The sequence below is a fragment of the Crocodylus porosus genome, unplaced genomic scaffold (assembly GCF_001723895.1).
Source record: "Crocodylus porosus isolate Cpor-Errol unplaced genomic scaffold, CroPor_comp1, whole genome shotgun sequence".
NCBI classification, from domain to species: domain Eukaryota; kingdom Metazoa; phylum Chordata; order Crocodylia; family Crocodylidae; genus Crocodylus; species Crocodylus porosus.
The window spans coordinates 2878733-2900142 of NW_017728948.1; the positions used below are offsets into that span (position 1 = coordinate 2878733).

Consider the following 21410-nt stretch of genomic DNA (forward strand, 5'->3'; position numbering starts at 1 on the left):
CCTGTCTGTACCTCTACAGCTCCCCCGAGTACCCTGCCCCCACCCCTATAGCCCCGCCGACCTGAAGCGGCCTCCGCAGTGCTGACACTGGTCCCCGACCCAGCCGGGCTGGCACTCGCACTGGCCGCTGGCCGGCTGGCAGCGCCCACCATTGGCGCACGGCTTGTCGCACTCCTTGGCCTCGGCCGCCAGGGCGCCGGGCAGCGACAGCATCACGACAACGAGGAGGAGCGGCGGCCGCCACCAGCCCGCACCGCCCCGCGCCATCCCGCCGAGGAGCCGAGTGCGCTGCGCCGGGAGGAGGCGGGGACGGTGGCCGGCAGGGACGCGCCGCGCTCGCTACGGCGGCCGGCGAGGACGCGCCTCGCGGCAGGTGACGACACGCGCCTGCCATAGAGCGCGGCGGGGCGGGCAGAAGGGCAGGGAGCGCGACCGTCCTGCCGCAGGAGGAGCATAGAGAGGAAGGGCAGGAGGACTCCGCCCCTGCTGGCGCGGGGGTATCAGCGCAGCTGGGCAGGGCAGGCACCTGGTGAACTCCACGCTCTCCTGGGTCACGTCCAGCACCCTTCTGCAATGCAATGGGTCCACCACCTTTATCCCGTCCGATACAAAATACTGCATCTGCCTTCCTAGACCCAAGGGTTTAGTCTACATGAATCAAGCAGCCGCCGTGGGGGCTCAGCCCGGTGGCTTCCCTGCCCAGCGGTTAGGGGAGAAGGCCCCTGAGAGAGCAGAGAAGAGGGCGCTTTGAATGCCGTCACTTGTCGGTTATGTGTTTCTGTTGCAGTCCTGTTGAAGAAGAGAATCCCGTTGCAGCGGGCACAGCAGACATGTAACTGAGATATTCCCGCAAGCTCGCAGACCAGCATTCGGAGCAGCCCCGAGCGAACTTTTAGTATCGGGCCCCACTTCGCCAGAGAAAGTCAAGCGAGATCCGGATTGCAGGGGGCACGGTGGGAATGATAGCCTTCCCACGGTGGATGCTGAGCGGGTGCAATACCAACTAGAAAAGCTAGACATTTATAAGTCAGCGCGACAGGATGGACTTCACCCAAGAGTGCTGAAGGAGCTGGCCGAGGTCATTGCAGAGCCCCTGGCAAAACTCTTTCAGAAATTGAGGCGCACAGGGGAGATCCCTGGGGATTGGAAGAGGGCCAATGTTGTTCCCATCTTCAAGAAGGGGAAAAGAGAGAGGACCCGGGCAACCTGGGGCAGGGGGTGGACTCGATGATCCTCCGGAGTCCCTTCCAGCCCAAATGTCTATGAAATCTATGAAACTATATCAGCCTAACCTCCATCCCAGGGAAAATCCTGGAAAAGCTCACTAGAGAATCTATGTGCAATACGCTCATTGACGGGAAGATGCTGAACGACGGCCAGCATGGCTTTGTTGTTGGTAGGTCTTGTCTTACTAATCTCATCTCCTTCTACAAACAGGTCTCTCACCACCTGGACATGGGAAACAAAGTCAACGTTATATACCTAGACCTCCAAAAGGCCTTTGATCTAGTACCCCACGATATTCGTGTGGGAAAACTGGAAGATTGTGGGCTTAGCTGCTCAACAGTTCAGTGGGTGGGAAACGGGCTGCGTGGTAGGACCCAGAGAGTCCTCATGAACACATCTGTGTCATCCTGGCAAAAAGTGGCCAGTGGTGTCCCTCAGGGGTCTGTGTTTGAACCAGTGTTTTTTAACATCTTTATCAATGATTTAGATGTGGGAGTGAAAAGCTCACAGGCCAGGTTCGTGGACGACACCAAGTTATGGGACAGTGTGGTCATGTCAGAAGATCGGTTGCAGATAGAGGTGGACCTGGACAGCCTGGAGAGTTGGGTGGACCAGAGCCAGATGAAGTTCAACACTCAGAAGTGTAAGGTGCTCCATCTGGGGGCAAACAGCCCTCAACATACCTACAGGCTCAGTGCGAAAATTTCACTTGCACCACAGCCAAAAGAAACCTAGGGGTAGTGGTTGACCATTGCATGAACATGAGCCAGCAATACAAGGCGGTGGTCAGCAGGGCAAACAACACGCTGGCGTGCATCAACCGATGCATCTCATGTAAAACTAAGGACGTGATACTCCCACTGTACTCAGCACTAGCAAGAGCACGGCTGGGGTAGTGCATCCAGTTCTGGGCTCCGCACTTCAATAAGGGCCTGGAAAAACTTGAGAGAGTCCAAAGAAGCGTCACCCATATGATCAGGGATTGCAAGGCAAGCCTTATGAGGAAAGGCTGAGGGACTTGGCATCTTTAGCCTAAAGAAGAGCAGGCTGCAGGAGGGCTTGATAGCAGCTTACTGCTATGTCAGGGGAATGCATCAAGAACTTGGTGAACAGCTGTTCACCAGGGCACCCCTGGGGAAGACCAGGACCAATGGATACAAACTCTGGGAAGGCTGCTTCAGGCTTAATACCAGGAAAAGCTCCTTCACAGTCAGGGTGTCCAGACTGTGGAGTAAGCTCCCCCCAGTGCTGGTGCAGTCACCTACCCTGAAAATCTCCAAAAGGAGACTGGACAGTCACTTCACTGGGGTCACTTGATCCCAGTTGTTTTTTCCTGCCTAGTGCAGGGGGACAGGACCCAATGATCTACTAGTCCCTTCCAGCCCCTGACATCTATGAATAATGATAATAATAATAAAAATTACCATTTTCGGGCTCCCTTTCTGTCCGGGCCCCGGGCAGCTGCCCGATTTGCCCATGCCTGTGTCTGGCCTCGATTCGGAGACAGGTAAATAAGGAGTCAACAGGGTGCAGAAGAAAATGCAAGATAGAAGAAATGTGCATTTAGTTAAACTCGTCACCACTTTTGACTAAGGGGCAAAGCAAAGTGTTAGATCAGCACTGGCATGTGAAACTTAAGAGCTCTGTCTCTGTGAATACAGCGTGCAAGATCACAGTATTCTAAGACTTCCAAAAAATCTGTTTGTGGGATGGGAATTTGAATTATTTTGCCTGCTCATGTGAGCAGGACTCAAACCAAGAGGTGCATTTGGTATTTGTGAACCCCACTGCAAATGAGATGCTTCATCACTGTTCACGGCCAGAACAGCATAGGACAAAGAGAGAAACAAGCATAGCAGCACTTTTTACTAGTATCTCCCAAGTTGTGATCAATCTGAGTTAACTGAGAGTGGCAACAAACCCTTTTCTAAGAGGTTGTTACTACAACAGGGAGAATAGAGCTGAAATAAGCATTTTTGTGTATTAGAAATAAGGAAAACCTTATTTTTGGGGTCTGAAGAGGCATGTGAAGCACTTAAATTGCTAAACTTCACAGAAGTTACTAGGTCAGATTTGCTCCCTGTGGATCTATGTCCATGTGTCTGGGAGCAGCGGCTTTACACTCGGGGTCAATTTATTATTTTAAAATATGGAAGGCTACATTTTGTGAAGATGAGGATTAAATGAGTATATTGTTATCTGTCTGTTGTTTTTTCTTCTATTTTACACTTTATAAAAAGCCTTTTGGCAAGATTTTAAAAATGAGTGAAGTGCAGTGGTACATAGATTGCTATGACAACTGTGACAGGACCAGGTCCCAGGGGCAGCTGTGATGTCCCTTGGTAGCCACGCAGATCATGCTCTCCTTGGGTACTCTCCCTTTTCTCTCGCCTGCCAGGCCTTGATGGAGTTATTTTATTGTAAATAGGGAGGCAGCCTCAGGGTCCCAAAGTGAGCCCTGGTCTGTTCTTCAGCCAGTAGGTCCCTCCTGGACCCAGCTGATCCCAGTCCTGCCCCTCAAGCACTAAGTGAGGTCCTCCTGTCCCCGTCCAACCCCCAGGACACTCATTGCCTTAGCAGTTATTTATGGCCTCCTTCCTCACCCCAGGGCACTTGTTGCCTTAATGGCTATTCGTGGCCTCCTTCCACCCCTACAGCATGTCCATGTCTTGGAGATGTTATTCAAGAATCATGCACCAGCTTGTACAGGCTTCATTTCCCCTTGGTTTTAGTTGACTGGTTACTTTTTGCTGTAGACTGCCAGCCTAAACCCACTTCCTCTGGCCCAGCCTCTGAGTCTCAGGCTTGTCTGGCCCTTGGCCCATCTGACTCTGTTGGGCTCAGGCCCTGGTCCTCTCAGCTGCAGCCTGCCCCTGATAAAGCTGAAAATGTGGAGCATCTCCAAACACCCCTGCATGATCTCCTGTCTTCCCCCACAGCCACTATGCAGTTCTCCAGTATTTAATCAGTCCATAATTACAAGCCCACAAACTGGGTACCAAAAATTCCCTGTACTGAGACAATAACTTCCCTTCAGGCTATAAGCCCCGCTTAGCTCTATACCTGCATCTCGGGGCCCACCTGGGTGACAGTCAGCCCCTTTTTGCAGCTGTCCTGCTCCCCAGCTCCTCTCCCTGCTAGGCCAGATTACTTGACTGTCCTCAGGCACTGGCCTTATATGACACCCAAGCCCTGCTCCTTCCTGCCAGGTGGCTTTCCAGCCACCTACAAGAGTTTGCATTTTGGCCTGATGGCTAGCCTGCGCTTTTCTTCCATGGCTCTACTTTTGGGTAGCTAGTCTTCTGACAGTTAGCCTGCTTCCTAGCTGCTAGCCACCACACAGCCAGTTTAGCCTGCTGTAGCATCCTTTTAAAGCAACAGGAGCCCTCTGGTTCCCTGCTACAAGAACAAGAAAATAGTCAACCCATTGCAATATTTAATTCAAATAGATCATTTTTATTTAGAACTGAAAAAAAAAATGCATCTTTCTCATTTAAGCTGAGTCAGATCCCTTCTTGTGGCTCCTCAATCAGGTACTGAAGATAATGAAAACTATTTCTATGAAAAAAGAAGCCCAGAAAATATGTGTTAACATATGTAACTAAGTAGAAATCTGGTCATTCAAAACGTGCATCTTACAAAATCATGGCTATTAACTAACTGGCTTTCCGCGTTTAAGACCTGAAGAAAGTTATAGACCTTATCATCAGAGTGAAATTTGGGACTAACTAAAAGTGCTGTGTTCAGATGTCCTGGTATTCAAAGGGAAAACAGTTAGAGACCTCACACAGTTAAAACTTCTTCACTAACGGTTCTAAATTTTGTAGGAGTGGAGATATGGAAGGATGTCTGTGTGCCCATGGGCAGATCCAGGGTTTTGTATAGGGGAGTTCAGGAACAGTGACTGGTGCTGCAAGAATGGCTGCTCCCAGCTTCCACCTCAGCCCACCAGGGTGGGCAAACCCCGCTGCAAGAGCAGCACCCAGGCATTTTTAAAGTCCCAAAATCAAGTAAGAATCCCCATCCATCTGTCTTAGCACCCTCTCCCTTCCTCTCTTTGTTCAGTGGCATCTCCCCTCCCATTCTCATTCCCATTCCCCAAATCCTATACTGCCCTTTCATTGCTCCAGCCAGGCTGCACAGGGAGTTGAGCTCTGCCAGGGACAGCGGCACCAGAGACACTAGTGGTGTTCAGGTTCCTCTTCCCTAAACTTTTCCTGGTCTGTAGGGGAACACCCTAGAGGACCAGGCAAGGAGAGGGAACCTGTCCACCACCTCGGCCACTAAGCCTGGCCCCCACAGAGCTTGGCTAGAGTAGGGCAAGAGGGGCTTTTGGGCTGAGAGGTCAGCCAGGAAGAGTAGGGATAGCAACAGTAGTGGAAGGGATGTACCAGAGGGCACTAAAAAGTCCAAATCTGCTGCTCCTCCAGCATGGTCAGAAAGAGGGGTTCAAATGTGCCACTGCACCTCTGCTCTGAATCGACCTCTGCCTATTGTTCCTATTCCTAGATACACAGGCCGCTCTCAACGTGCCCTCTGTCTGGCTGTTTTAGTTCTCTACGTTTCCTACCTTCAGCATTCACACTGCTGCAAGCAAAAGCTGCTCTGACTCAGAGACTTCTCTGTGTGTCCCCAGGAGAGTCTGCCAATGCATGGTGTTTTTACTTGGGTTCTGCTCTGAATAACTGACCCAGAGGCTGCCAGGATCTGCTGGTAGAAATTCCTCCCAGTAGGAATTTCTCCAGCTCAGCATCTGTTCTGCAAATCTCAGAGAGATATTGCCAGCTCCGGCTTGGGGTTAGCATCTGCTGTAGTGATCCTGTTTTCATACTCTGCTCTAGCTCTCCAAGTCTGTTTGGGTTTGCCTCCAATCATCTAGTTAGCAGTACTATTATTTCTGCCACACCTGCCCCCTCACTCCTGCCAAAATGCATGGATGTTGTAAAAGAGAATACAAAGTAAATGCAATAGAAGAATGGAATAAAATACAAATGTCACAAAATAGGTGTGAAGTCCAAAAAGAGCCAAAAGAAATGTCATGAAGTTCATTAAAGTCCTGCACTTAGGATGTGGCAATCCCATGGACTGGTATACGCTGGGGACTGACTGGGTGGTCAGCAGCTCTGCAGAAAAGGACCTGGGGGTGACAGTGAACAATAAGCTGAATATAAGCCAGCAGTGTGCCCTCATTGCCAGGAAAACTAATGGCATCCTGGCCTGCATTGGTAGGAGCGTTGCCAGCAGATGGAGGGCAGTAATTATTCCTCTCTGTTTGCCACATCTGGAGTCCTGTGTCCAGTCGTGGGCCCCCCTCTACAGAAAGGATGTGGACACATTGGACAAAGTCCAGTGGAAGGCAATGAAAATTACTAGAGCCGGGGCACATGACTTGTGAGGAGAGGCTGGGGGCACTGAACTGATTGAGTCTGCAGAAGAGAAAACCGAGGGGGGTTGAATAGCAGCCTTCATCTCCCTGCAGGGGGGTTGCAAAGAGGATGGAGCTGGGCTGTTCTCAGTGGTGGCAGATGACAGGACAAGCAGCAATGGGCTCAAGCTGCAACAAGGGAAGTTGAGGTTGGATATTACGGAAAACTTTCTCATGAGGAGACTAGTAAAGCACTGGAACAGGTTACCCAGAGGAGTTGTAGACTCACCATCTTTGGAGGTTTTTAAGACCTGGCTCAACAAAGCCTTGGCCGGGATGATCTAGTTGCAGCTGGTCCTACTTTGAGCAGGGAGGTGGACTAGATGTGACCTCCTGAGATCTCTTCCAACCCTTATTTTCTATAACTCTAAGTCTTCATCCCCACTCCTCCTAAAACACTGCTCAGTTTATCACCACAGTGTTTTGCTTACAATGAAAATCATCCTTATACGCAAGGAGAAAGGAGTGTGTAAAAACAAGTAACAGGAATGGTTAAATCTTCACTTGCAAGAATAAAATAGGCTGTTGTATTTTTTTTTAATCAATAAAATTTTGAAAGTCTTAAGTTGAACAGTAAGAGTAAAGAAGGATTAGTTCTGCTCTACAGTTTCACTTCCTGTTTGGAAATAGGAAAAAAAGGAGTTGTCGTAGCAAGACAAACCAGCAATCCATCAAATACAGTAACCTTTGTGGGTCAGCGACTTATCATAGATGTTTCAGAGAGGTTTGTAACATCCATGAAAGCCCTCTACCTGCACAGTAAGGTACCATAAGAAGCAGTTCCTTCCTGGCTGCAGTTGGTGATCCAGTTCTGCACTGGAGCGGCTAACGTTTTTTATATATAATCTCATCAGGGAGGAATTTTTTTTTTTACTGCCATGTGTGTTGATTTAACAGATTGGTCTATTTAATTTCTACATGGAAGGAATGTCCAATAAAATGAAAGTCTGTAGTTTCAGACAGGTGTCGGCAAACAGTTTACTTACACCCATCGATAGCATGGAGTGCAAGGGATTAGCAAAAGACTGGAGGCTTTTTACTGATCTATTTTTATCCTGAAAGGGAGAAAGATTTAATAATAGACATGTCTGAGTGTTTAAAACTCACTTTCTCAGCAGCAGATGCAGTAGGAAAATGGTGCTTTTAAAAACCACATGCAATTGAGCATTACATTTGGGAAGGAGGAAGCCCACGATATCAGGACACACAACCTGCATTAGAGCAGTACGATAGTTATCCTTGGGTATCTTTATATAGTTCTTTAAATCAGTAACTACTTATGAAACAAGCATTTCCCCAACACCGGAGTAAAATGAGACCCTGCAATGAGCAAGTATTGCCAGTGATAAACCTACTGTAATTATCACACCCTTATTGTAAAGCCCTCCTGAACCAATATGCTGTCCCTAGATATGCAATTAAATGTCACCTGTTTTTTTTCAAGGTGCCTGGAAATTAGCTGTCCTCTTCAGATGCACAACATCAAGATAGCTAGAGATTGTCATTAAGGAATAGATTTTGGGATGAAATTCTAGTCTCATTAACTTGGTTCCCATTGGTATTAATAGGGCTATGATTTCACTTCTCATGGCAAAGTCATGATAGATATCAAGGAGAAGAGCAGACACTGGAAATGCTTAGTGAAGCTGGCTCCTGGTCTGCGGGTGCACGTACACAAGATGCTTAATGCACAATAGCCGAATAACACTGTGCAGTAGTGTGCCAGGTAATAAAACGTGCTAATACTCTACTGCACAGGAGTATTAAGCTACTTCACAGTAAGCATCACAAAAAAACTATGTACTGGTGCTACTGTGCAGTAACTGTAGTTACTATGTATTTAATTATTACTTCATTAAGCAAGTACTAAACTAAATGTGCAGTAACTACTGCGCATTAATGAACGTGTAGCAAAATGCCATCTTAGTCTCTTCCGGTTTTTCTTTGCCATTGTTTTATCACCTGTTGGTCAATTGGTTGCCATGCTCACTGTGGTGGGTGGTCAGGCAGCCCTGAGTTTCGTGTAACCCTGAGTTGTAACTTGAGTTGGAGACATTCCTGAGGAAGGGGGAACCTGCTCCCTTTGTCTCAAGTTTCCTGCTCTTGCAGGTCAAGTGACTAGCTCTCTCACCTGGTCAGTCTTAGGTCATCTGAAAGCACTGGTCAGCAGCCAATGGGGCTGCTCCTGGTGGGAACTTATTGATGAGGTCACAACAGGTTTTTAAGAGCCCCTTCTTCCTGGAAGGGGGAGAGCCATATTGGGGAGCATGTGAATAACTGACCAAGCAGAGAGATGGGGCTCTCTCTTGAAACTCATGGACACACCATGGACTGCCAGCCCCCAGAGGAAAGCTCAATCAGCCTCTGGATGATACTTGTGAGTAAACTTCTGGGAACCTATCTAGATATATAGCTTGTAGTAAAGAAGATGCGTGATCAAAGGCTACCTAGCCACACTGTTTGCTTTACGGTTATTCTTTGATACTTCTCTATCCTGCACCCTTCCCCAAGTGAACCCTCTGTAGCAATAAAGATTTCCACTGTACGTAGTGTGGTGTACTTGCTCGGAGAAGGTTTGGGCATGCCTTTTCTATTCCCTTGGCTCGAATGACCAAGAGAAGCAACTATTTGTGCTTCAGACTAAAGGAAGCACCCCAGCTTCTTGCAGTGGGTAAAATACCCTCAAGGTCTATAAGGCCTGTGCATCCCAGGAGGCACAGGGCTGTAGACAGACCAAGACTCCTGGGTGGTGGCTATGGTACCCCCAGGCTCGCAGGTGTGCTCCAGGAAGAGGGTTGGCCAGACATGAGGTGCCCCAGGGAGATACTTGGAGCCTGGTAGGTGGTCGGGTGCAGTGAGGTGGGTGGCTTAGCACAGGAGCGCCCCCTCTTGGGCCACCACAGACGCGCCCTGTATGTCGGTCTGATTAATGCTTTGTTCAAGATCACAAAAAGCACAGCCCATTCACCACTATATAAATGTATCCATTCTCTTCTTGAAGATGAATTATTTGGCAATGATTCTTTGCATAGAAAGAAACCCCAAAACACAACTTCCCCCTGACATTACTGAACACCAGGATCAACCACTACTGATAAATCTGTAGCTGAACTTCAGTAGCTTTTCTGCTTCTTCTGACCTACCCTTGAAGCCTGCTTTTCCATTCAGTCACAAGGAGTTTTATCCTCGCTCTCACTCCCAAATGCCTCAGCACATTCCAGCCCCAGAGTCCCACCCTTTTTGTTAAAGGGATCTTCATATCGTCAGGACCAGGAAAAGGATATCCTGCTGTACTAGTTCCTTCAGCTCCCATGTCCTTGGCACGGCTGTAGGAAACCTCCCTGCCTTCACCTCCATGTCAAGGTCCAGATGACTGTTTTGTGGCCCGGTTATTATCATATGGCTGAAGGATTGTTGAATCTCTTGCAAGATAGCCTGCTGACTCATCAGCAGAAGTCAGTAGTCCAACCCACCCTTTCTAGTCTGGAGCAAAGGGCAGGAACAAGACACTGCTTCCCAAACAGCAGTCTCTGTTAGATCCATCTTGATGGGACAAGTAATGAGGATAGTCAGGGGCTTAATTTAGGGCTTAATTCTGACTCTCTTGTTCACTCTCACTCAGTGTTTCCCGAATTTCTGGTACCCAGGGCACTCCTTATCTGGATTAAAATTGGTGACACACTTCACTCAACAGTCCCAGAGCTGGATCCAGCCCATGTGCCCAATCCTGAGCACAATGTTGGCCCAGCCAGGGTCTGATCCCTTCTTGTGACGCTGTTGCAGCCAGAGCCCCATCCAGCCCATTTTGAGGGGCATGCTTCCAGCACTCGCATGGGACATCCTTTGGGAATCACTGCTTTCACATGTCATGTTGGGTTCATACTCACATCAGGAGGCACTTTCGCACATAGGGTTAGTAAAATCCCACCTTTAAACTTTAAGCACATTGGGCCTGGGACACTGTCTCCTCAGCCCTCATGGATTCCAGGTCCTCTTCAGTGCTAGGACACTGTTAACAATATTCTCACACCGTTCTCACAGATGAAAAATCAGGACCTTTATGGAGATGGATCTAAATCAATAAAACCAGGATCCCAGTCACCTCTCCCCCAAGAGCCACTGCCACAAACTTTGGGGGATTTTACACTTGAATGGGACTTCTGCAGTTTTAGGCCTAGCCTAATCCCAAAAGACTATTTATCTGAATTATTCACATACCACAAATTCATGTATTCCTTTAGTTGAATTATTTTGCACCATGTGACCTCCCTACAAAAAATTTTCAGTCATTTGAAAAGACTTTATTTTTCCCCTGAGAATTTCATACTTCCTGCAAAGTGCTCAATATTACTCCACTTCTGGCTCTGTTTCAGTATATAATATCCTGATACTCATTCTGTTCACTTGAATATCAGTCCTCCCGCTGACTTGAAAAAGTCAGAGGTTGGATGTGCCACTGAAGTCAATGGAATTGCTTCAGGGTAAAACAGATAGAAGCTCAAAATCTCTCTGTTTTCTATATATCTACCCTTGGAATAAAGATGTTTGACAACACACAGGCCTGTTTTAATGGGAAACATATTCATAATCCAAGATGTTGCTACAAGTCTTGGTCAACTTTTTCCTTCCCTTAGCTGCAAGCATAATTGCAGAAACATCTTAGCTATTATTCTCTGTGACAAATGCATGTGCAATGAAAAGAAAAAAAAACTGGTCTGGGGAATCAGTGACACCAAACTTTGCAGACAGAGTCATTGTGAAGAGCTGAAAAATAATAAAGCATCTTTTCTTCAGTAGGATGTTCAAACGTCTTGGGTTCACCATTGAAATGTCACCGCCATGCAGGATGAAAGTAGTAACAAGAGCTTATCAGCACCACACAAGTGAAGTCAGCAAGTGAAGAATACAACACCTGTTCAAAACTGCAACACAGAGTTTGTAGGGAGGCAGAATATTATAACCCCAAATTAGATTTTCATGACACAGACCTATTCCTATATCAAAAATGAGGGGCTTTTAAATAATTAATTGGTAGGACCTTGGTTTATATCTTATTCAGAAGTGTTTTCCTCAGAAACGGCTCTAAGCAGCATGCTGGTCCAATGGATCAATGCTAACTCAGCATGCCAGGAACTGAGTTACCCACATGACTTCCTCTATCACATACATTTTTCTTATAGGCTTGCCATCTAAGTATGCACCCAGCCTATCTCTACTTACTTGGCAGGATACAAAGTCTGGAGAAATTCATTAGCGCAAGCACTGACAGCATGCAGCTGGCTTGAGTTCCAGATTGAGGAGGTTGATGTCAAACGCCTAACTTTTGCAAAGTGTCCACTAGCTCTGAAGGCCTGTGGGTGCCCATCTTGAGCCACCCAGAGCCAGATTTGCAGAGGTGTGAAGCCCAGACATCTTCATGACACTCCAGGAGGGAGCTGAAGTCCTTTGAGGATCGGCCCTAACAGACACAAGTTGGGATCCTTAGAAAAACTGAAATAGCTCAAAATTAGCAAACACGTTTAAAAAAAATGTCCACTTGTATTCTAGACTTGACACAGTAGCTCAGGGGCAGAGATGTGAATGGAAGCCTGAAGTCATGGCAGTCCTGTGCTCCAACCATTACCTGCTACTTTTACCTACCGAAGCAGCCTTGCTTCTGAATTTAAATGTCTTATGGGTGTTAAGGCACATGCAGGAAGTAGCTTGCACTCCTCAATAATTAGCAGTATCTCTGTGAGCTGAGCCTGACGAATGTTACCACAGACTGAACAGGAAGCATTTATAAATCTGGTGTTCCAAAAAAAAAAAAAAAAAAGAGACCATCTCTGAGCAGCACTTCCTTATATACTCGTTGTCAATTTTAGTATATCTTTCTGGCAAACACACAGTTTCTACACCATATCCTTTTTTACAAGAACAATCCAGAATCACAACTACAGTAAATAAGTGGGAGGTTATCAACAGGGATCCTGGTTTTCTCTGATAAGCCAACAACTGGGGATTAAAAAAAAGCATACAAAAAACTCAAAATCTACATTTTTCCGTGAGCAAAATGAAACACCGCTATCTATATCTATGTCTATATCTATATCTATAGATATTGGAATAGACATAGATATAGACAAAGATATAGATATAGACATAGATATATATGTATGCATGTATGTATTAGTGGTGTTTCATTTTAATCCTGGAAAAATGTGGATTTTGGGTTACTTTTTTTAACCCAGAAATTGGGGATTTTTTTGTTGATCAGAGAAAACCAGGATCCCTGATTATCAACCAAAAATAATGTTAATTCCAAGGTTAGTTTTAAGGCCCAGCTCGACAAAGCCTTGGCTGGGACGATGGAGTTGGGGCTGGTCCTGCTTTAAGCAGGGGGGTGGACTAGATGTGACCTCCTGAGGTCCCTTCCCAACCCTCATTTTCTATGATCCTATGACCTAAGGTTGTATAGAAGCACCCTGCCCTTCACCACCTCCCCCCACACAGAAGAAACTGGTAGAAGGATAAATGACAGCCATTCAGCTATATTGACTGGACCCATTGCAATCTGGGTGATTATGTCTCATTTGCAGACTAGTAAAAGGGAATACTACTATGTTTATGCTTGGCATTCCCTGAAAGAAGAAAAGGAATCAGGATAATCTTCCAGGAATTGTTTTTAAAGCAGGATTGCATATTGCTAGCAAGACTTTCCTAAGGCCTTGGCAGAGGAAACGGCACAAAACATCTGTTACTTGATGAGGGACTTTCAGGAGAGTCCAAATTCATCAGTGGGTTTACTGCATTCTGTCTATGCTGCATATAGGAGCTGTGACTGCCTCACATGGAGACAAACCAAAACTAGTTTTCATCTAGGTAGCTTGGGTTAAAATAAGGTGAGACACTCGATTCGTAGCACGGGCTCAGGCTTGAGCATCCAGGGATACGTCTGTACAACATCCTCAGGGCTCTTAATAAAGAATGAAGCCAGTTGTGCTGGACATGACCTGTAGGTGGTTACCGTACCCACGGGGTCCCACCAGTGGACTCGGTTCTGTTTTGCGGAGGCTCATTTGTGAGCCGAGTCGGTAACTTATGCATCCTGCACATTCAGCCTCTCTCCTACCGTTCCTGGTGAGGAGGCTTACTGGTGAAAACCTTGCAGAAGAGAGAGACTTGCTGAGGACCCAGCCTATCCTAAACCCTTCCCACAAGGAACACCTTGTGTTGTCCATGGGCTGTAGTCTCACAACTCCCACACCATTTGCTTCCTGCCAGTTGACCTCCCAATTTCCATACAGACAGTGCTGTGTGATGATTCAAATGGCAGTCTTCCCAAGCTGTAACCTAGTGAAACAATTAAGGATTCATGTTCCCTTTAGCACTCCCCTTAGTTATATACATGGTTTCTTTGGGATGAAAATTAATTATTGTATTAATAGTTCTGCACCTTAAGTTCCCCCCACCCCCACCCCTTTGGTCTCTCAGGCACAGGTCAGCAAGAGTTTGACATGGCTAAACAAGTGCTCTCTATTCATATCTATGTAGAGACTTAATGGATAAGATGCCAGTAAAAGACATGCAAGAATATGTAGTATAATTCCTTCCTGGGATTAATAACACTAGCTGTGCACTGTCATGGCTTCTTGGCTGTCACTCTCTCTGAACACCTGTTGATATTAAATACCAGGTAAGGCTGGTACTTGAGAGCAATAGGTCACAGCTCTTTGAAATGATTTTTAGGGAGGACCGCACACTACGGTTTTCCAGGCTAGGGACAGAAGTTACGCATAAACCGGTTTAAGTAATCAGGGACTAGTTTCGACCTGTAACAGAACAGAAGTTCAGTGCACATAAACCAGTTTCAAAATGGCCGAAACTGGTTTAAGTTAAACCTGGTTGGATGTAGTATCAGACCTAACTGATTTCAGTCAAACAGGCTGATGAAACTTCTGCCTCAAATCCCTGCGGACTAACACCATTAGGTAGAGTAACACTACTACTTTTTTGAACAAAACTGGTACAGTGAAGAGGATTGTGGCAGTCAGTGATTGATAGCAACAGGACCGGTTGTTTTTTTTTCCCCCTGGATGAAACTGTATTGTTTTCAATCAAATTAATAATGGACCTATACTAAATTATGTTATTCGTTTGATTTAAACCAAATCCTCCATCTACAGCATGCAGAACCGATTTAAAGGATGGTTTTAAAACACTCCAGGCTAAGTTGGTCTAAACAAATTCTACAGAAGTACTTGTTGCAGGTGAGTAAACATGTTGACTTCAATGGTTAATGTGCTGAAAGCCAAGCTTATAACTTTTCAAAATGGGAGCTTCGGCAGGGGTGGGGACCATCGGGTGTTGAAATGTGAAATGTGGGAGAGTCTCCTTTCTAAACTCTGTCAATCAGTTTTGGTCCCACCCAGTATAACTGGCAAAACCAGTTAGCAGAATTGGATTTTAAAACCACATTGGAAACTAGTTCAGCAAACACAGCTCGAGCCCAGTCAGCACAAATAAATGCACGCAGGAAATCATTTTGTAAAACGTAATATTATGTATCAGAAAAGCCAAGATAATTATAGCGGTGTAATAGCTATTTTATTAGAGCTTGGCTGAACTCCCCCGGAAATTATGACATGCTCGAGTGGCTATTACACAGAGAGCAAACAAAGCGTATACTTTCTTTTGCAAACAGGTCAGCCATATAGCTATTGACAACATTATCTGGGGGAGAAAGGTGGAAAAGAAAAAGGGAAGGCAATATTTCTGATCCAAAATACAGTGTTTATAGGTGACTGTGATCGAACTCCAGCATAGCGTCAGATGCAGAGACATTATGATCCTTAATCACCAGGTAGTGAAAGATTATCTCCATTTTACAGGGTGGAGGAGCAGCAGTAAAGACCAGACAAGCCAGCATAACTCCATTGGCTTCCACCTACCAGTTCACATCAATTCATTATCAGGCCCTATACAATGTAAGTGCCATGGAGGCAGAGTTACAGTCAGGAGTTTCTTCTTCCCAGGCCTGTGCTGTGTTGCACTGCTCCTTGCCCCAGATGTAGATTAGCCATTGCTCATGGAATTGATCTAATTACCACTGGAAAGTCCCTTGTTTCATACACAGCTTTGGTCCTTTCTCTAGGACAGGCCCCAATTTGGAAAGCATCTCACAGTCCAATGGGGCAGGCCATTCAATCAGCTGATAGACACAGGCTTGAGGAATGATGTTCCTGACCCCAGCATTATCTCAGCAGGGATTACAAGGTACATGGTGGGGAAATGGAAGCAGCTGTGACCCTAGTGCTCTGCCTTTGTGTGAGATGAGCCTACATAGATGGTGTTTAAAAGCCATAAGGAACCATTAGATCATCCAGTCTGACTTCCTTGATATCACCAGCTATCACGTTTCACATATTTGCTCCCATACAGTGCCTCTAGGCATGTTCTCTACCCACCAAACACCGCCATGCCCTTCGCCTCCAGGGCCACATGCACCCATGCAGGCATGTGCAGTTTGTGGTGCCGCAAACTGCACACCTTGTACATTAAACCATGCACCGTGCTGCAAATTTGCACCATTAGCAAAAAGAAAGCCCCACTAAAAAAGCACACAAAGGTAGTGTGTGCCTGGACAAACGTGGAGACAAGGGAGCAGGCAGCCCTGTCTCTGCATGCTGTGGAGCCCCTGCACTGACGCACCCCACACCGAGGCCCCCGCGCTGAGATGGGGGAGCAGCCAGCCCAAGGCTGCCCATTCCCCTGTTCCCATGTACTGCTCCCCAGCTGGCTGGGGTATGGGGTGCCTCAGCACCAGGGCTGCCTGCCAGCTAGCCCTGCACTGAAGCACCCTGTGTCTCAGCCAGCTCCCCACCTCCCGCAGTACATGGAGCCTGGGAGGAACTGGTCACAGGCAATTTGCCTGCAGTGGGACAATTTGTTCCTCAACAAAGCGCACGTGCAGGGGCATGCACAGTGGTGCAAAGTAGTGGCACAAATATGTGCTGCTACTATTTGCACTGCTGCAAGCACATACGCCTGCTTGTCGAGACGCAACCCCTGCTCTCTGAAGTGTTGCTGCAAGAGCACCATTTTCTGGTATGCTCTGGGTGGCTTTTCCACTGCAATTTGAGCTTTGTGCAGCTGCTCAGAGAGGCATAGGACTTGGCTCCAAAAGCATACTGCTACATAACCGCTTAGGTCTCCCTGAGGAAATATTGTCTCGTTATCATCTAAAGAAGAACTTTGCAATATTAAAGCATATAATCTGTTGTACCTTTTTTTCAAGGAGTGCAGAAAGGGTTTCTGTTTCACTCCTTTGCTTTGAACGTCTCTTTGCTGGAGTTTCTATACAAGGGGCTGGTTAGATTGAAAGCAGCGTGAGATGAACCACGGGGGGTGGATCCAAACATGGTTGCAGTCAAAGGAAAAGTGTGGGCTCTGCTCCAAAGGGTGCATTTGTAATGTTTGCAGAGGAGGTAGGGGAGTCCTACAGGGACTTGAGCATGTCAGGGAGTGAGCTGTGATAATGTGGGGCTTGGGAGTGAAATACGATGGTAAATATTTTAGTAGCAGTTGAGCTGGTGAATCATGGGAAGTGTCGTTCCAGAAGAACTTGCTGTTTTGAAGACAGCAGGGACCCGTCAATGCTGAGCCGTTCCAGAAGGTTTACAAAAAATACCTCCTCTGTGGCCACAGCGTGAGCAGTTTTGCCACCCCAGCTCTGCTGTTGGAAAACAGAGATCTCCAGCGAGGGCATGTTCCCTTGAGGTGGCTTCGTGGCACAGCGCTGAGTGCTTTATAAACAACATCAGGTAGAGGCAACTTCTCAGAGTCTGTGAACAAGCTCCTGGTTGGTATTTTTAGATCTCTCTGGTAATGGAGTGCTAAGAATCATGACCCGCCACCAGCATTAGGAAAACAGCTCAAATTCAACGACAGCAGATCCATTGAGCATATTTTTTTTTAGCAGCATGCAGCTATCTGGAGCGAGAGGCTGTTCGGGATTGGTGCTGGTAAAATTCATTTCTCTGCAGAACTGGAATCTCACCCGCACCCTTCTACAAAAGCAAGACCGCTGCCCTAACTCCTTCCTCTCCTGTGTCTACATCAAACCAGGCACCAGTAACACAAATTCTAGATGCTTGGGCCAGAACTCAGAGTATCTTAGTACGTGCTCCAACTGAAGCACTGCCCTGCTTTTATAGAGCTTGCTCAAGGAGGACAATTCAAAGCGACCTGTTGAGCACATAGGATCTGTAGGCAGTCACCAGAGAGACTTCAGAGACAGGGGTGGATCCAAGGCGGGCTGCAGTGGTGCAGTTGCCTTTGATTCCTGACCCACCCAAAGTTTAAAATCAACTGCCTGGCAGTGGCAGGAGCATTTCTATTCAGGCAGTAGTAAGGAAGCCACTTGATGTCACAGCTCATTATAATCTACCCGATTCCTTCTAAACTGTTCACTCCAAAGGTGTTAACAGCCCTCTTTCCTTTTTTTGACAGTCTTGATGAGCATCAACTCAGGTGTGGAAAAACCTTCCCAGAAGCACTGGATGCACTAAACTGCTCAGGAAGCTCAGGTTTTGTTTGATGTTTCTGAAATAGACGTACCTTTAATTCTAACAACAACCGGACTAAAGAAACAACATTTTTGGATAGTTTTTGCCTAGCTTCCTGTAGTAGTAGGCAAGCGTTGATCCCCTGGATCAGGGCATGCTCATAAGAGATCTAGTCAAGTGCCTGATGAATCCACTAGTACGGGGTCCTGCAGCCATCACACCAAGACCTTCAACACATACATGTAGGCACGAATATGGAGGAGTGGAGGCTGCCATAGACCTACCATCCCCCCTTTAGACCACTGAGACAGAATCCAAAGGCCCAACTGAGACCGAGTTCAGGTGTTCACTGCCTCAATGGTTGTAGCTTCTGCCAGAGAGCAACGGATAAAATGTGTGTGCCGTTATACATACTATATGATATAGCAAATGAATGCACATTCCAATGAAGTTATATTTAGTTTTGCTTTGATCTTGAACTGAATAGTATAACCCTAGGGCCCTAGCATATTAATAAAGTTTATAGCATCTCTTTACTGTACCTGGAGAAAAATTCATGTAGTGTTATATATGATGTGGATGCAGCACGCTATCTGCATCCCCCTTTAAAAAATCCTCAGTCTGCTAATGTTCAGAGACACCTAAGAATGACTCAGGTTTGGGTGCCCAGGTGCTCTGCAGAGCAAATGGGAAGCTGGAAGGGTCTTCAAAGGGTAACTCAGAAAGCCCAGAGGTGCACGCAGGTAACCAGTGTGAAATACCGAAGCGCCAGGGTGTTCCTGGACTCCTGCCCCTCTCAAGCTGCCCAGTAGGTATCTCAGTTCACAATGGGGTATCTCAGTTCTACTTCTTGGGGTATCTTCAAGTCCCTGTTTCAGAGTTAAGTTATTTGCAGTGTCTGGGGGGGTCCCAACCATCTTTTGCTCAATGCTATTACAGTTAGGGCAGTTGCAAGTGGGAGACATGGATTCTCGGTCCTACTGAGCCCCAGAGGATTTGAACCCACTCTTCCCAGCAGAGTATCCTAACCACCAGCCTACAGAATTGAGTAGGTGAGGGGACTGGCTCTGTTGTAGCTGAGCTAGTAGACAGCCAAGAAGGCAAGCGTTATGTGGCCAGAAGGAGAACAAGCGAGAGGCACCCTGACTCTGTAGCCTAGTGATTATGGTGCTCCCCTGGGAAAGGAGAGCCCTGGCTTTTGGTCCCTTCCCCCATCCTTGTTTATGCCTGTCCCTTTAGAAAGTCATGGTGTAGTAGGACGCTGGGTGACCCTATAGGGTGACCACCCATCCTTAATCGGGCAAGACTGTCCCACAATAGGAGCCTCAAGCCCCAGTCCTGGGCTGCATGACTCATTTGTCCCAGATTCACAGCATCATGTGGGGATCGGGCAATGGTGGGGTTCCCCTTGCAGGCAGGCAGTGTTGCAGCCTGCAAGGGGTTTCCAGGAGTGGGATGCAGGGGGTGCCACATGCATATGCACACCTGCACACATGCATGTGGCTGGGGATACAGCCAGGCACGATGGAGACAGCTCCCTGCAGGTATATCTATGGGAGGGATGGGGCATTTGTGGGAGTAGGAGGGGGGCAAATCAAGGCCCCCAGGGTGAGGGAGGGAGTGTGGCAGGGGCTGAGACCACTGCTCAGCCAGGGTGCTGCCTAGGGCTGGGGCGGGGAGTGGGACAGAGCCATGGGCAACTCATCCAGGGGCTGGGGGGGAGGTACATGCCTCCCCCAAGATTTGTGTGCAGGGGTGGGAGCAGATGCAGGTTGCCTGCTGCAGGCTCAAGACTCCCCAGCCTGCTGCCCTGCCCCTGGGGCCCCTGGGCTGGCTGTGCCACCAGGGCAAGGCACCCCTTCCCACCCAGCAGCAACGGAGGCTGCAGTGGTGTGGAGTTGTGCCCCCTGCCACTGCAGGACCTAAAGGGCTGGCTTATCAGGACAGAAGCCCAGAGCTGGAGCTGGACAGGCAGTCTAGTCCTGAGAGCCATGAGAGAGGAGCTCCTGGGCAGCAGGGCTCCTGGCTGACATCTGAGCCGGGGTAAGCAGCCCTGGTGGTTTGTGGAAGGGACTAGGGTAAGAAAGCAGAGGGCTGGAGGGTCCAGGGAGCAGGTAGGACCAGGGTGTCCGTAGGTCTCCAGGGTTCAGGAAGGGCTGAAGGACAAGAAGAGCCACAGCCAGAGACTGGTGGGGCTGGAGAGACCAGGGGTCTCAACTGGCCCAGGGTCTAAGGAGAAGGACCGAAGACCAGGACAGCCACGGCTGGAGACCGAGGGGGCTGGAGTGCGCATAGCCCAGAGAGGGGTTGTTGTAAGGACAGACAGAGCCAGGACCCCTGGGTTATGATCTGATTGGTATGTGTGACAACTGTGGGGCAGGGACATGGGTACTGGGGAGGATAATTAGCCTTTAAGGCAATGAGCACAGACACCTGTGTTCAAAGTGTGAGACCAGCCTTGGGGAGCCCTGGGGCAGCCTCCCTTTTCTTAAAGTGATCATTGCACCAAGGCATGGCAGGCACATGGGAAGGAGAGATTGCCCAAAGAGAGCAAAGTTGGACGAGGCTTCATGGCCACCCCCAGAGTGGGACCCTGTTACACATGGGTGCAAAAAAAGCACAAATAAGCCTGGCAGCAAGGTCTCGAGCCCAGGATTCCTCCCTAGTGAGGCAAGGCCACTACCTGTCCATAGGGAATTGGCTTTGGCCTGCAGGACTTTAAAGATGTGGGATAGGAGGCAGGTGCCACCTGCAAATAAAAAAGGTCCTCTAGTGTGGGTGTCCACTCCATCACCCTGAATTGTCCTGTGGCAATTCTCATCATCCCAGTCCATTACCTGTAATGAAGGCAGACCAGAACAGTGGAGTCCAGAACCAGTCGGGAGATCAGGGCAAGTCATCCCCTGAGCAAGCACCAGGGCAGAGCCGTACCCTGGTCCTAGCAGCGAGGCAATCCGGGCAGCTGGTCCCCTGAAGCCACAGGCAATGGGCCCTACCCGCTCCCACTCTTAAAAGCCAGCCCACAGTATCCTTATCTGGACCAAGGTGAAAGTTTTTGCTCTTGACTTTCCATGCGCTTCCTTGCTGATCTGGCTCTGAGTCCAGCTTCCCATTCTGGCAGGAGCCTTGGCTTTCCCCGGTTCCAGTTCTTGGCTCTTGATGCTGATTCCATCTCTGGCTCCTGATCCGGGTTGATCCTCAGTTTACCCTGT

At 47.9% G+C, this 21410-nt stretch overlaps 1 protein-coding gene across 2 annotated transcripts in view; it reads right to left on the reverse strand.

The window, feature by feature from the left end:
• The window catches only part of ATRN (attractin), a 254873-nt gene extending 254534 nt beyond the window's left edge, over positions 1 to 339 (reverse strand). Inside the window, exon 1 of one of the 2 annotated variants that reach the window (XM_019552795.1) lies at positions 62 to 282. In XM_019552795.1, coding sequence (XP_019408340.1) covers positions 62 to 267 — 206 coding nt within the window. In that variant the 5' untranslated portion in view covers positions 268 to 282. Of the gene's footprint in view, positions 1 to 61 lie in introns of both variants that reach the window. The other variant, XM_019552796.1, reaches the window with a different exon arrangement.
• Between the last annotated feature and the right edge of the window lie 21071 nt (positions 340 to 21410).